General features: G+C 36.8%; 1 protein-coding gene across 2 annotated transcripts in view; it reads right to left on the bottom strand.

Annotated features, from left to right (window-relative positions):
* Nucleotides 1-5,804: 5,804 nt before the first annotated feature.
* Nucleotides 5,805-17,170, bottom strand: part of tfeb (transcription factor EB) — a 149,738-nt gene continuing 138,372 nt past the window's right edge. For both annotated transcript variants that reach the window (XM_062054778.1, XM_062054781.1), the window contains 4 exons: nt 15,883-15,933; nt 15,622-15,697; nt 13,760-13,907; nt 5,805-6,416 (listed from right to left, as the gene is read on the bottom strand). In XM_062054778.1, coding sequence (XP_061910762.1) covers nt 5,853-6,416; nt 13,760-13,907; nt 15,622-15,697; nt 15,883-15,933 — 839 coding nt within the window. In that variant the 3' untranslated portion in view covers nt 5,805-5,852. The remainder of the gene's footprint in view (nt 6,417-13,759; nt 13,908-15,621; nt 15,698-15,882; nt 15,934-17,170) is intronic.

Below are 17,170 nucleotides of genomic sequence, written 5' to 3'. Positions count from 1 at the left end.
AGCAGTGAAAACAGTTCTTGGTGGGGGTGGGAGGAGTCTCAACAGATTTTCTGAGCCCTGGTCAGGCAGCAGCTTTTTACGATTTCCTGGATAGGAGGAAGAGGAGTCCTGATGATCTTTTCCGTCGTCCTCACCACTCTCTGCAGAGACTTCCAGTCTGAGGCACTGCAGGCTCTAGTCCAGACAGAGATGCAGTTGGTCAGCAGGCTCTCTATAGTGCCTCTGTAGAATGTGGTGAGAATGGGGGGAGGGAGGTGTGCTCTTTTCATCCGACGCAAAAAGTGCATGCGCTGCTGAGCTCTTTTTACAAGAACTCCGGTGTGTAGGGACCAGGTTATATTGTCAGTTATCTGCACTCTCAGGAACTTGGTGCTGCTTACCATCTCCACCGCGGGGATTGATTTTTAATGACTTTAGTCGTGGCAAATAAGTACAAACACATATTCTTGTATTTTGTATCTTTTTGAGACCTCCGAACAATGCCTACCTTTGTAGGACCACCCTTTCTAGATACATAAAGATTTGTATTTACAACCTTAATAATATTATACATACTATATAAATATAAGAAAAGGTAAGTCGTAAAATCAGCTGTTCACCTGGCGGGTTTTTTCGGGAATGAATAGAGAAGTCCTTCTTTAGCTGTCGTCGTGTTTTATTATGTATTGCTGCCTTTGCACATTAAATCAACAAAAAATCCTGACTTTGGAGCAATGTTCACACTCCAGTATTTGGCTCTCTATTAGATGCAATGGTTTTCCATATTGGGACCATGATTTTAGTCCTAACTTGTTCACTGGTCCTCATATGGAAGGTACTTCTCCTTGTTGATGTCTCACACAAGAACACACACAGACACACACACTCACACGCACACACTAGCATCACGACACAAATGAAACACTTGAAACAGCTTCATGAACTCTGGTGAAACATTTTATAACTTCATCAAAATCAGGACATATCCGTGTGCAGGTCGCTCTACAGAGCGCCCCCTAGTGGAGGAGTAGAGGTTGTTCTTTGGAGTGTTGGCAGGCGGTTGGTTACGTCAGCCCCTTCTTGTTGCCATAGAGACCACAGCTAGGAAGCGGGCAAGGCACAGCAAAACTGACTTTGCTCTGGTAAACTTTACATTCACGACAAGAAAGTTGACTTCAATCATCTCTTAATATTTGCAATAAAAGCCAGATCGTGTAAAAAACCAAACAAAAAAAACATTAGAAATGTTCTCAATCTTCATTGAGTCTTAAATTCACAGATGTTTCTTTGCTGTTGACCAAGGGGGGGAAAATAAAGAAAGTAAAACAACAAATACAAAGAAAATACTTTCAGGCAGCTTTGTGGCACAAAACAACAACATAATAACAATAGTCTAAAGAATAATATAGTTTCCAGTGCTTTGGGAGATTAAATAAACACAAATCAAAAATATTACAATAAACAATCTTATAATTAGGGATAGGCATCATTTAAATCAGTGATTCTCAAACTGTGCCAACGAATCACCTGAGCAAAAGTACAGTGTTTTATCTTCCTGTATTTATACACAGTGTTACTGTTCAAACTGTGCGTGATGTTACAGTGGCCCAAAAATGTTAAATATACTTGTTAAACAAAACCGCCGCCTTGTTTTTAAGGTATACTTAGGCCTACTGCGCTACTGTGGTCATGATGGCGGTACTTGGAGGGCCAAGTGTTTTTCCGGGTGGTGAAAAAAAAAAAGTGTGAGAACTGCCGAGTTAGGTCATCAATAAGTTGATATGTGACATCGCTCTTGAAGGGCGAAAAATGGAGTGCGGTACTTGCCTTTCACCAGCAGAGGCACTGTTAATTTAGTTTCTAATTGTAATTTCTAAAAGTTTCCCTATTTTTAAAAGTGTTTTATTTATTTTTAAGTCATCGACTAATCTTGTAGTTTAATTATTTTTTTTAAATTGAGACAAGAACTATTCAAATAAGGTAGATTAAAACATTCCACAACATCCCGAGGACGCTTCATTTGAGAATTGCAAGTTGAATAACGCTGGTTTTCAGAATAAAATACTTATTTTCAGTTTAAAAGTCCTGTTAGTTTCTAGATATACAAATGTAATTTTATTTAGGATGTCTTATCAAGTCAAATGACTCGGTAATGCTCGGTAATTCCACTAGTTTTGTATTTTTTCCTCCTAAAATCCAGTCTTTTTATCTCAATGCTAGCAGGGAAAAAGGAGTGCAGAACATTCAGAGACATAAAAATTTAAAAAAAGACCCACATATATAAATTAATCGATGAATCGATCATAGATTCCTCACACGGTCAATCGAGGAGATGAAGTCATGCCCATCCCTACTTATAAGGAATCAATTAGTTTCCCCATCGCTAACGATCAATTATCCTTCCATCGCCATGACGACCAGATGCAAGCGGCCAATGAGACGCCCTTTGGAGGAGGGCGTGTGACGTCACTCCGCGTGAAGGACACAGTGATTTGAAAACGAGCTAAGTGAACACGGTGCGGCGTGTGAGATGAAGTGCACACCTGTGTGTGTGTGTGTGTGTGTGTGTGTGTGTGTGTGTGTGTGTGACCTCCACAGTATTAAAAGTATATAAAGTGTTGCCATCAAGTGGCACTTATGCAAAAACGACCCTGCTTGTGACTCGTGTTACGGTACCTGAGTATGATGGGTGTGGCTTTAAAAGGTGGTCAAAACGACATGCGTGAGTGGGAGTTAGAAAAGCTCCGGTGACGCCCCCTACAGCATGCTCAAAGCTTGGCGGACGGCGCCCCCAGTGGCAATGGACTGCAACGACAAACACAAAGAAGGAGGCGGAGCAGCGCGGCTTTACACTCGATCGAAGCGACGTCGGTTTGATTCCGGGTCGTTCGTGATTCCTTATTTGGGCTTCCGACCTTTGCGGGTTTGACAAGGTCCAGTCCCCGGATGGCGTAGTATCCAGGGGGACACCTACAGAGTGCATTGGGTTCTTGGTGACCATGTCGCCGTGGACCTTTTCCAAAGTTGTGTGTTTTTTGGGGGATATTTCCTCTCGTTCACAATCATTATGAGAGACAAGAAGGACTTATATATATATTTTTTAAATGCATTCTAACTCGGAAATAAACGTCAATAAAAGTCGCTGACAGTGGAGTAATAGGAAGGGACTCTATTACAGTGTTTCTTAACTATATAATACAAAATATCAGTTTTTGAGCTGTGGGCCGCAGTGGTATTCAGTTGTAATACACTCCACCACTTGTAGCAGTAATGACAATATCAAACAAACAGAAGAATTCTGGAGCTAAAGTCATGGAAAAGTTTCTTCAGCGCAAAAATGTTGACCAAAGTGGTGAATCTGTATTTTTATTTGCACTTTAATTTATTAACAGTTTAGTTAAAAATATACAGTATATTATTATTATTTATTATTAATTGAATTGGAATGTATCCATTTTAGCTCTTTGCAATTGTGTGTTGATCAGTTTTTCATGAGTCCCTTCTTTTGCAGTGTATTTGATAGGGATGTAAAAAAAAAATCGAGGTAGAAAATGGATGGATGGATTTTAGAATTAATCGCAATTCTTATTTGGAACGATTCTTCATCAATTAAAAAAATAAATAAAAATACAATAAAAAATGAATATAAAACATTTTTTTTTGGTCACTGAAAAGTTTCTAAAGCGCAAAAATTATGACCAAAGTTGTGAAGCTGTATTTTCATTTGAACTTAAATTTACAGTTTAGTTAAACGTATATATATTGTAATTATTATGATTTATTATTAATATTATTAGAATGTATCAATTTTAGCACTTTGTAATTGTGTGCTCATCTTTTTTTTCATGACTCCCTTCTTTTGCAGTGTATTTGATAAGGGTGGGGAAAATAAATCGATTTTAGAATGAATCTCAATTCTCACTTGAAACGATTCTTCATTGATTAAAAAACAAATCAAAAATCGATAAAACAAAAAAATGTTTTCATGTCATTGAAAAGTTTAAGTGCAAAAATTATGACCAAAGTGGTGAATCTGTATTTTCATTTGCACTTATATTTTATTTACAGTTGAGTTAAACATATATATTATTATTATTATTATTATTAATTTAATTGGAATTTATTCTTTTTAGCACATTGTAATTGTGTGTTCATCAGTTTTTTCATGAGTGCCTTCTTTTGCATTGTATTTGATAGGGGTGTAATTTTTTTTTTTTTTCAGAAGAAATCACAATTCTTATTTAGAACGATTGTTCATCAATTTAAAAAATAAAATACAATTGAAAATCCATATAAATTTTTTTTTGACATTTTTATTGGTCATTGAACATTTTTTAAGCACTAAAATTATGACTAAAGTGGTGAAGCTGTATTTTTATTTGCACTTAAATTTAAATTACTGTTGAGTTAATATATTCATTATTAATTTTAATTATTTTTCAGTCACTTCGTATGAATTTGCTAAGTACTTATTTTTCTAATTAGCCCAAGTCTAAGTTGTATGTTATTAATAATAATCACATGCTTTCATATCATGTGACAAGGTTGTAAACTGCAAGTAGGTTAGATACTATTGATTACGATTAAAATCAAGCGTAAGATGACTAATTCAGTGTTAATATTTGAGTTGGCCCCGGGCCCCTCTGTAGTGTAAAAGTTGGGCCCCAAGGTCAAAAAGGTTAAGAACCCTTGCTCTATTCCACGTATAAACCTGTTAAAAACATCCAAAAAATGCCAACAATACTCCATTTACATTTTGTGGTCTGAATATTAACAAGTATTAGTGATATTGTTATTATAAGCGCTAACGCAGACGGACAATTTTTGGCAGCAACTTGATTGCAGAGAGCTAACTATTAGCCTTTGCTGATAGTGCACGACTAGTGGTACACATGCTCCATCTAGTGGTACGCCAAAGAATCACTTGAATAAAACTACAGTGTTTCATTTTCCTATATTCAAACACAGTGTTACTGTTCAAAATCTGTGTAATGTTACAGTGGCCAAAAATATCAAATATACTTGTTAAATAAAACCTCTGCCTTGTTTTTAATGACTACTTAGGTCTACTACGCTACTGTATTTTAATGTTGGTCATGATGGTGGTACTTGGAGAGCCAAGTGTTTTCTGAGGTGGTACTTGGTAAAAAAAAAAAAGAAAAAGTTTAAGAACCACTTTTCGAGATCATAAATCATGCCTCTCACCGGGATAGTAGAAGCATGAGCATATAATCTGACAAGTTGGTACACTTTGGCATCCAATTTAGACCCTGAAACATCACGAAAAGAGGCTTGGAACTGCCCTTTTTTTCTTCACGAAGATTAGATGAATTCTTCATCTAAATGGGAATAAATTAACATTCTAGCAGTCGACATCCCAGCGAGAGCAGACATAGTACAGTAAGTGATGTTTTTTTTAATGTTTATTTGCTACCATGTAGTCTGCAGCTAGTAATAATCAGTGATGTTGTTGAAGGAAAACGCGAACGTCGTTATTAATACGCCGCATACTTAAAATGATCAAAATACGTAAATATTACATGTTATTATGAATGTTACTACATTACATGTATATACCATACATCATGTAAATAAAACCTTAATGGAGGTGTTTGGATGTCTTTAAACGCTTTATCGGCAGAATAGAGCAACTACCATTATCTCCACTGTTTGCTGACTTTTGCAGAGTTTATTTACTATTTAGAATGCATTTAAAAAAGAAAAACATATGTGTTCTTGTCTGACTAAAGGATCGTGAATGATAGGCAATATTCCAAAAAAAGTGCAGTTCCTCTTTAAGGGAGTGTGTGCGTGTGTGTGTGTGTGTGTGTGTGAGTGAGTGTGTGTGCGTGCGTGCGTGTGTGTGTGTGCGTCTACAGTATGTCTCCATCCTCTATGCTGAAGCTGGATCTGCGACTGGAGTCGATGGAGGCCTCTGGGGACATGGTGGAGAGCAGAGGGTCCCCACCCATGGGGGACAAGGGCTCGTCCATCATCAGGAAGCCCATGTCTCCCCTGCGGCCCTGCAAGTCCAGTCCTCCCAGGTCGCCCAGCCCCGACATGCCGTCCGAGAAGGCCTGCATGCCGTCGCACAAGTCCAGCGACTGGGCAAAGTCAAAGGGCTGGGAGCTGCCTACTGCCGGGTACTGGATGGGGGCCTGGGCCTGGAGGTGTTGGGGGAGCATGCCCATCTGCCTGGGCGGCGGAGGCGGAGCCTGTTGTTGGAGGTGGGACTGCGGGAGGAAGTGGTGCTGCTGGGGGTGGGCCGGGCCTTGGTTCTGGGACATGTGCTGGTGTGGAGCTTGGGTCTGGGAGTGGGACAGGTTCTCTTCTGGGCTGGTCTCCTGTTTTATGTACGAGGCCATTATGTCACCTGGGTTGATGCCCGATGGGGAGGGGCTGGGAAGGCCGTGCATGTGAGCTTGCATCTCCAACTCCTGTCAAAAACATCACTTTTAGGACATTGCAGTTTTCTACTCACAAACGTTATTCTACACCAAATAATAATATATGTATTATTATCATTATTGTTTGAATGTCCAAGCACTCACACATGTTATTCTACACCAAAACAATCATCTATGCATTATTATTATCATTATTGTGTGAATGTCCAAGCACTCACACACGTTATTCTACACCAAATAATCACCTATTTAGTATTATTGTGTGAATGTCCAAGCACTCACAAACGTTATTCTACACCAAAACATCATCTATGTAAGTTTATTATTGTGGGAATGTCCAAGCAATCACACTTTATTCTACACCAAAAAAAAAAAATCATCAATTTATTATCATTATTGTGTGAATGTCCAAGCACTCTCACACGTTATTCTACACCAAAAAAATGATCTATTTATTATTATTATTGTGTGAATATCCAAGCACTCACAAATGTTAATCTACAAACAAGAAAATCATCCATTTATTATTGTAATTAAAGTGTGAATGTCCAAGCACTCAAACGCTATTCTACACCAAAACAAATAATCTATTTATTAATATTATAGTGTGAATGTCCAAGCACTCTCAAATTTTATTCTACACCAAAAAAAAAAAAAAATCATTTTTGTATTATTATTATTGTGTGAATGTCCAAACACTCACAAACGTTATTCTACACCAAAAAAATCATAAATTTTAATTATTATTGTGTGAATGTCCAAGCACTCACAAACGTTATTCTACACCAAAAAAATCATCTATTTATTATTATTATTATTGTGTGGATGTCCAAGCACTCACAAACGTTACTGTACACCAAAACAAATCATCTATTTATTATTATTATTATTGTGTGAATGTCGAAGCAGTCAAAAACGTTAATCTACACCAAAAAATAATCTATTTATTATTATCCTTATTGTGTGAATGTCCAAGCACTCACAAACATTATTCTACACAAAAAAAAAGTATCTATTAGTTATTTTTATTATTGTGCAGGGGACAAGCGGTAAAAAATGGATAGATGGATGGATGGATGTGAAAGTCCAAGCAATCACATACGTTATTCTACACCAAAACATCATCTATTTATTATTATTATTGTGTGAATGTCCAAGCACTCACACACCTTATTCTACACCAAAAAAATAATCTATTTATTATTATTATTATTGTGTGAATTTCCAAGCACTCAAACATGTTATTCTACACCCAAATATCATCTAGGTATTATTATTGTTGTGTGAATGTCCAAGCACTCACACACGTTGTTCTACATCAAATAATCATCTATTTATTATTATTATTATTATTGTGTGAATGTCCAAGCACTCACAAACGTTATTCTACACCAAAAAAAAAATGTATTTATTATTATCACTTATGTGTGAATGTCCAAGCACTCACACACGTTATTCTACACCAAAAATTCATCTATTTATTATTATTATTGGGTGAATGTCCAAGTACACGCACACACACACACACACACGTTATTCAACACCAAATAATCATTTATTATTATTATTATTGTGTGAATGTCCAAGCACTCACAAACGTTATTTTACAGCAAATAATTATCTATTTATTATTATTATTGTGTGAATGTCCAAGCACTCACAAACGTTATTCTACACCAAAAAAAACATTTATTTATTATTATTATTATTGTGTGAATATCCAAGCACTCACACACGGTATTCTACACCAAATAATTATCAATTTGTATTATTATTATTGTGTGAATGTCCAAGCACTCAAACCTTATTCTAGAGCAAAAAAAGTATCTATTTATTATTATTATTACTGTGTGAATGTACAAGAACTCACAAACGTTATTCTCCAGCAAAAAAATCATATATTCATTATTATTGTGTGAATGTCCAAGCACTCACACACGTTATTCGACACCAAATAATCATCTATTTATTATTATTATTGTGTGACAGTCCAAGCGCTCACAAACATTATTCTACACCAAAAAAAATCATCTATTTACTGTTATTATTATGTGAATATCTAAGCATTCACAATCGTTAATCTACACCAAAAAAATCCTTTATTTATTATTATTATTGTGTGAATGTCCAAGCACTCACAAATGTTATTCTACACCTAAAAAATCATCACAGCCCGCTTTTCATCCGATCGGAACCGTTCAAGTATCAAAACATTCGGCTCGACAGGGAATCGTTAACTCCTCAAAAAAATTTAAAATATATATACTGTATATCCCGCTTTACCCTGCGATGAGGTGGCGACTTGTCCAGGGTGTACCCCGCCTTCCGCCCGATTGTAGCTAAGATAGGCTCCAGCGCCCCCCGCAACCCCAAAAGGGACAAGCGGTAGAAAATGGATGGATGGATCCCGCTTTACCCAGTATTCCTGGTTTTCCTGGACATTTTTCCCATTGAAAATGAATGGGCCAATTTTCAAACATGCACTAACTCCCACATTTCTCACCCGATTCGAAACGCTCCACCAACCACACACTCCACTTATCTTGGACAATCAAACTACCATTTTCAAGTTTTAAAAGATTCCAGGTATTCCCAGAATTCCTGGTTTTCCAAAGCCCTATGTTCACCTCTTCCTGGAAAGTTTTCACAGTCCACATTTTTTAACCGTTATTGAACATTCCACCTTCAAAACATTCCTCTAGTTATAACAACAAAAAATCAGATTTTTTTCATACAAATTCCCAATTTTCCCAAAATTCCAGGAATTCCGAAATATCCATTCTCAATTAAAACTGTTACTACGTAAACATTATTCAACCGACTACACCAACCCATTGATATCATATAGGACAATTGTATTTGTATCAATATTTTCAAAGATTCACGGTTTTCCAGAAATTCCCAAATTTCCAGGAAATTCCCATTTAAATGAATGGACGTATTCATAGTTTTACAATGCCCTAAATTCTAAAAATGTTGCGCCATTTTTAAACCGGATTCCGACCTATCAACCATCCACCCACACTACTCTTCCGATATATCGAACGCAAAAACATGATTTCCAAAATTCCCGATTTTCCCGGCATTTGCAGGAATTTTTTCCCCATTGAAAATGAACAGGCAATATACAAAACTCTCCATATCTCACATTTCTCAGGTGATTTGAATCGTTCCAACATCCACAAACTCCACTCACCCTGAACATTCAAGCATTCCATTTCGATTCACACGTATCAGCAGTTCGGCGGCTTGAGCCACATAGGGCATTCAAACGCAATTCCTACCGGAACTGCAAATTCTAGTTGTTAGCCACTTTTTTTGGCCTCGGAACCGATCCAATTTCGAGTCCAGATCCAATACTTTGACAAAAGATCGGGGATTCTCAAACTGTGGTACGCTCCATCTAGGCTGCCATCTACCAGTACGCCAAATAATCACCCGATTAAAGAACAGTGTTTTATTTTGACCTATTCAAACACAGTTACTGTTCAAACTGTGTGTAATGTTACAGTGGCCAAAAATATGTAAACAAAATCCTAACAAATTATAAATTATATTGAATACAAATTAAAATAAATATTGGTAATAATTTAAACTAGGCATTTATTTCACCTTTTAAAACTGGCAAATAATGAATACAATAAGAGCAAAATAATAGTATATTACATTAGTAATACATATAATATAATAGTAGTAATACACATTTTTTAGGGTTGTGACAGAATGGTTAAATAAAACCTCTGCCTTGTTTTTAATGATTACTTGGGCCTACTATGCTACATTGTTTAAATGTTGGTCATTATGGTGGTACTAAGTTTAGAACCACTGGTATATATTACAGAACTGGAAATGTTTTATAGCAAGTAACTAAAAGCAACACAATAACACCTTTCTTATAAAGCTTATGATACTGAATTTAGAATGTGCTAATATTGTTCTACATCAGGTGATGTATTACATTTGTGGTATTGAATTTCAACAAAATGCAAAATAACTAAACAAAATAAAAAAACAACTATTGTCTCTCTTTTAAATCATTCGGGGTTTGCCCTCAAAGCCTTCCTGTATCCAGAGACTTACTCCCTGAGTTTGTAAACAATAACAACACATTCCAAAATTGATTTTGTAATAATAGGAACAAGAAAACGAAAAATAATAATCAACCGTATTTCCCGAACTATAAGCCGCTACTTTTTTCCAACGCTTTGCATCCTGCGGCTTATAAAACGGTGCGGCTGTTATTGATTTTTCTTCACTAACTGCAATAATGTTTTGTATTCAACAAATAAATGTCATAAAACATTGACAGAGAACCTGAAAAGGTGTGTTATTGTTTGTGCTACGGCGCCATCTTTTGGACAAGTTCACTTACTGCAGGTGTTGTAGGTTGAAAACGTACCTGTTTTTAATGCCTTAAACCGGAAGTAAAACCATTCATAGTGTTTCTGCTCGAAAGGATTCTTCATTCATCACTCCAAACAACGTTTGTAAGTTTTACAATATAACTAAAACAATTCTTACTTACTAAACCGTCCCATGTGTGATGTCTGTAGGAGTGTTTTCATGCACAATTGTGCGTGCTATCGTAATGTAATCAAACCAACGTCGTTAGCATTAGCTAATATGCTAACTTACAATGGCATTCTTTTTGTATTGTGTCAGTTTCACAAATTCCTCAGTAAATTCACCAAAACGTCACCGTGGAGTTATTGAGTCTGTTTAGCTGATTGGAGAGCTAGCTTGCCCAGCTAGTGGGTCCATGACGATGACTTCTGTTTTATCAGCCGTTTTACTGCCGTGTTACAGACACCGTTTGGAAACAATTAAGGTATGTATATAAGCATTTTTGTGTAAATAACTCATTTCAAATTGTATATATCTGCGGCTTATAGTATGGTGCTGCTAATATATGGGAAAAAATTGTCTAAATTTGTGGATGCGGCTTATATATGTATATGTATATCTATATATATATATATATATATATATATATATATATATATATATATATATATATATATATATAGATATATATATCAGTGACGTGCAGTCAGGGGAGGCAGGTGAGGCGGGGCCTCACGTGCCATCATGGAAAGAAAAAAAATGTAAAAAGAAAAAAAATTAATTAAATTGTTATATGTGTCCAGTGATTATACTATAAAGTTGTTTTCCATTTAACTTCACCAGTTTTAGATTATTTTTATTCAAAATCGCTGAATTTTCACATTTGCCGTTCAAATACTGAGAAGAGACTTGCGGTGAGTCACCAGTAAGTTGAGCCTCACCATGGATTGCGCAATGACTCGGCTAACTGCGGGCCTGCTGTGCAGTGAGACCGTATTGCTATATGAATTATATTATACATTTCCATAGTTTAGTTAGCTGAGGTATATAATGTACAGTGTATTTTGTCAACAACTGTATGTGTGTAACGCAGTGTTTCCCACACATTCATTTATTTGTGGCGGCCCGCCACGAAAGAATTACATCCGCCACAAATTTAAAAAAAAAAAGAAATATATATATATATATATATATATTTTTTTTTTTTTGTCCTGTCCAGCTTCTCAGGCAAATCATATAGTTGATGTAGATGCCCATATAGGCTGTTCAGATTTACTTTACAAAAGAGAAGTGTAGGATACTTCTCTTGTTGCCTTATTTGTATTTGACCACTACTGTTTTCTGTTTATTTGTTACTGACTGTGGCAGGACACCTCTGCCTCTGTTTCACTTTATGTTGCTGGTAAATAATATGGTTGTAGTAGCAGGCTAAAGTTAAATTATTTAGTATGCACTAATTAAAGGGGCAGAGCCTTAAGAGACATTTTAGCTTTTATATTTTATAAGATATATTTTTTGGAAGAACCACAATTAATAAATATATTTCAGTGAATAACTTATTGTTCAAATCTGTATATAAATATGTACATAAAGTGTTGTAATTATATTGTAAAATGGATGGATGGACGTTTAAAACAAAACTGTTATTATTAATTAGTAAGTATACATTTTTTGAGCCTTTTATAGAAAATCATATCATTGTAGTAAATTATGCAAATTACTCGATGATGTCATGGTGACCACGCCCATAGCCACGCCCCCACCGCCACAGGTATCTTGGCAGTTTATGGGAAACACTGGTAACGTATTTCTTGTGCTGAGCAATCATAAAACGGCTGCGAAGACGCACTGGCTGAGGCTCGCAGTAATCCCGCCTCCTGGTGGTAGAGGGCGCTAGTGATCCCAGGGATCATTCTTGCGACTACTCGGCTGCAGAATAAGTGACAACAAGCAGCAACAGTTAGCGATCGTTTATTTTTTCCTCTCGCCTGGACTTTTAACATGGAGGATTACATATCTAAAATAAAACAGTTTTCTAAACTGGACTTTCAATCGAAGTAGGAGGTAATAATTAAAGGAAGATCTCCATCGAGACAGAGAGACTTTTAAAACTAAGAAAGATAAGGAAGACTTCTATAAACAAGTTATCGATGCTTTCGTTCAGAAGGAGCGGCGCATGGACTTTATTAATAAGTAAAGGTAAGACCAAAATAAAGTTTTTTTTTATTAAATGTGCTTTTTTGTGTGCTACAGTTTGTATGTGTAAAGTTAAAGTTAAGTTAAAGTACCAATGATTGTCACACACACTAGGTGTAATGAAATTTGTCCTCTGCATTTGACCCATCCCGTTGTTCACCCCCTGGGAGGTGAGGGGAGCAGTGGGCAGCAGCGGTGCCGCGCCCGGGAATCATTTTTGGTGATTTAACCCCCAATTCCAACCCTTGATGCTGAGTGCCAAGCAGGGAAGAATGCTGTATGAGCTTTTAAACATAACCCGTTAACTGCTGCCAATCAAATGGTGAATAAGATACTCTTTAGGGTTCATATGTTTGTAAATCTGACTGTGATGAAGTCAGTGCCTCACCAGCCATGAACCTCATCGCACGTCACTTATATATATATATATATATATATATATATATATATATATATATATATATATATATATATATATATATATATATATATATATATATATATATATATATATATATATATATATATATATATGTGTAAATATATATATATATATATATATATATATATATATATATATATATATATATATATATATATATATATATACACAGCATATATTTTATTTATTTGTTTACAGTCACAGTTAGCTATTTTGTACATCACTTTAATAAAAAAAAAAAACAATAGCAACATAAATAATTATCAAATTTGGTATATTTTGGTGTCTTTCCAAACACAACTAAAAGTCTTTCTTGTTTTATTTCCAGAAGGTACCACTTCACATGACCTCAAAATGTGGCTCATGTATGGATCCATTTGGGTCGAGTTACCTGAATGCGAAGCATCAACTGCTTGTTGGCCATTTCCATCCTTTTAAAGTTGTTTTCCACCTCTCTGGACCTATGTGCATCCTTCTGCATGCGTTTGATGTAATCCACAGACGCTCTCAGGATGGTGCCTTTGTTCCAGCGCACATCTCTGCGGGAGCAATTGAGATACAGTATTTGAGTGGTTATCTCCGCAAAGGACTGTAAATTAATGCAAAAACTAATTAACTGCATGAATGTCGGATTAATCACACATTTAATCTTGTACCTTAAAAAAAGTTCTTCAAGTGGTTAATTATTGACCTTGTTAACACTGAGGTGGCACACATCTGATTGTGCATATGAATTTATTTAACTTAAGTGTGTAACAGCCTTATTCCAAAATGGAATACATACATTCTTGCCCTCAAAATTCTACACACAATACCCCATTATGACAATAATGGGGTATCGGCATGGCGAAGTTGGGAGAGTGGCCGTGCCAGCAATCTGAGGGTTACTGGTTCAATCCCCACCTTCTACCATCCTAGTCACGTCCGTTATGTCCTTGAGCAAGACACTTCACCCTTGTTCCTGATGGGCCTGGTTAGCGCCGTGCATGGCAGCTCCCGCCATCGGTGTGTGAATGTGTGTGTGTGAATGGGTGAATGTGGAAATAGTGTCAAAGCGCTTTGAGTTCCTTAAAAAGGTAGAAAAGTGCTATACAAGTACAACCCATTTACCAATGTGATTTTTTTTTAGCAAAATTAAGTACAAAAAAAAAAAAATTCCCATGTACATAAGTATTGACAGCCTTTTCTCATTACTTTGTTGATGCACCTTGGGCAGAAAATCCAGCCTCAAGTCGGTTTGAATACGATGCCACAAGCTTGGCACACCTATCTTTGGGCTCTTTCTCTCATTCCTCTTTGCAGCACCTCTCAAGCACCATCAGGTTGGATGGGAAGCATTGGTTTTCATCCAGGATGTCTCTGTACATTGCTGCATTCATCTTAGTCTAGTCAGGGATGTGACCAAGAACACCATGGTCACTCTGTCAGATCTACAGTATTCATCTGTGGAGAGAGGAGAACCTTCCAGAAAGACAAACCACCAATGAGGTCTGTATGGTAGAGTGGCCAGACGGAAGCCATTCCTTAGTAAAAAGTTTGCCAAAATGCACCTGAAAGACTCTCAGAGCATGAGAAACCAAATTCTCTGGTCTGATGAGACACAGATTAAAGTATTTGGCGTGAATGTTTTGAGGAAACCAGGCACCGCTCATCACCAGGCCAATACCATCCCTACAGAGAAGCATGATGGTGGCAGCATCATGCTGTGGGGATGGGAGACTAGTCAGGATAGAGGGAAAGATGAATGCAACATTGTACAGAGACATCTTGGATGAAAACCAACACTTCCCATTCAACCTGATGGAGCTTGAGAGGTGCTGCAAAGAGGAATGGTTGAAAGTGCCCAAAGATAGGTGTGCCAAGCTTGTGGCATCGTATTCAAAAATAATTGAGGCTGTAACTGCTTAAGTATGTAAACATTTACAAATTTAAAAAAATAAAAACACATTTACATTATGGGGTATTGTGAGTAGAATTTTGAGGGAAAAAAATGAATAATTTCATTTTGGAATAAGGCTCTAATATAAAATGTTATGTTACAGAGGGAAAGATCAATGCAAATGCAACAATGTACAGAGACGTCCTGGATGGGGTATTGTGTGTAGAATTTTGAGGGAAAAAATGAATTAATTTAATTTTGGAACAAGGCTGTAACATAACAAAATGTGGAAAAAGTGAAGCGCAGTGAGCCAATCACACATGAACATACAAAGTCTGAACTAACAACACAATATGCTACAAAAAAACACCTACAGGTCATTGGTTTTGGGAATCATTGTGCCAAGTTCTTTAATACGATCGTTGATGTTGAACCTCCGTCTTCTTTCAACTGTTGATGAAGTACAAACAGCAGATAAATACAAAGAAACAACGGTAATCCACACACTCACTCTTCTATGTCTGCTCATTCAGCAAGAGGGTCGGGGCTACATAACTGTTGTGAGGAACACAACTGTAGCGAACCATCTCAAAACATCCCATTTAAAAAATAAAAAAAAAAGAGTGCAGGCTTACTTAGATTGTGGTTGTCTTTCTTTTGTCTTTCCTTGGCCATGGCACGCACTTCTGCACATTGCAAGAACAGGAAGTGATCAACCAATGGCTGACAAACACAACGTGCACTAGGCAGTACACACAAACATCCAGGATAGGATTGACTTGTATTTAGCCTACAATGGGGAAATTATGTGGTTGCAGTGCAAGTTCAAAAAGTCCACAAAAAAAGTATTGAAAGTACCGTATTTTTGGGGCCATAAGGCGCACCGGATTAAAAGGGTAATATTACAATTTTTTTTTTACATTTAAAATACTTCCTTGTGTTCTACATAACATGTAATGGTGGTTCTTTGGTCAAAATATTGCGTAGATTATGTTTTACACACTATCTTCAAGCTGCGTTTTGACTGTCTCTTCTTATTTACTTGCCTCCACTTCAACAGCGTCTTCTCCTCGCCATCTTTGTTGTACCGGTAGTTTATAGCGATTCCATAGCGAGTCTACTGACAGATATAAGTTAGAAGTGTACACTACTTTATATTAGAAATGGCAACAGCGGAGGATGAATGTCCCATAAAAAGAGGATAGAGAAAAAGAAGCTTACAGACTACAAAGGTGGACGATTGCAAATGTTTGCGACTTATGCAGATCCCAAATAAGTACGAAAAGTTGGTTTTGCATAATATTGTGAAACAAAACACCAGATAATATGTCTCCTAATAAGTGCCATTTTGGGGTCCTTATACACACACCATAATAATACTGTATGTTGAAGCACAGTACGTCTGACTATGGTAGCCGTAATGCTCCGACAATCCATCATGCAGTGTAGCTTACCAAAGTGTTACATGGCCTTTCCTTTTAACAACACTCAGTAAACGTTTGGGAACTGAGGAGACACATTTTTTAAGCTTCTCAGGTGGAATTCTTTCCCATTCTTGCTTGATGTACAGCTTAAGTTGTTCAACAGTCCGGGGGTCTCCGTTGTGGTATTTTAGGCTTCATAATGCGCCACACATTTTCAATGGGAGACAGGTCTGGACTACAGGCAGGCCAGTCTAGTACCCGCACTCTTTTACTATGAAGCCACGTTGATGTAACACGTGGCTTGGCATTGTCTTGCTGAAATAAGCAGGGGCGTCCAGGGTAACGTTGCTTGGATGGCAACATATGTTGCTCCAAAACCTGTATGTACCTTCTTTCAACATTAATGGCGCCTTCACAGATGTGTAAAGTTACCCATGTCTTGGGCACTAATACACCCCCATACCATCACAAATGCTGGCTTTTCAACTTTGCGCCTTTA

This window comes from Entelurus aequoreus, linkage group LG01 (assembly GCF_033978785.1).
Source record: "Entelurus aequoreus isolate RoL-2023_Sb linkage group LG01, RoL_Eaeq_v1.1, whole genome shotgun sequence".
NCBI lineage: Eukaryota > Metazoa > Chordata > Actinopteri > Syngnathiformes > Syngnathidae > Entelurus > Entelurus aequoreus.
The sequence above is the reverse complement of the archived record's forward strand: the minus strand, read 5'-3'. Positions and strand labels throughout refer to the sequence as shown.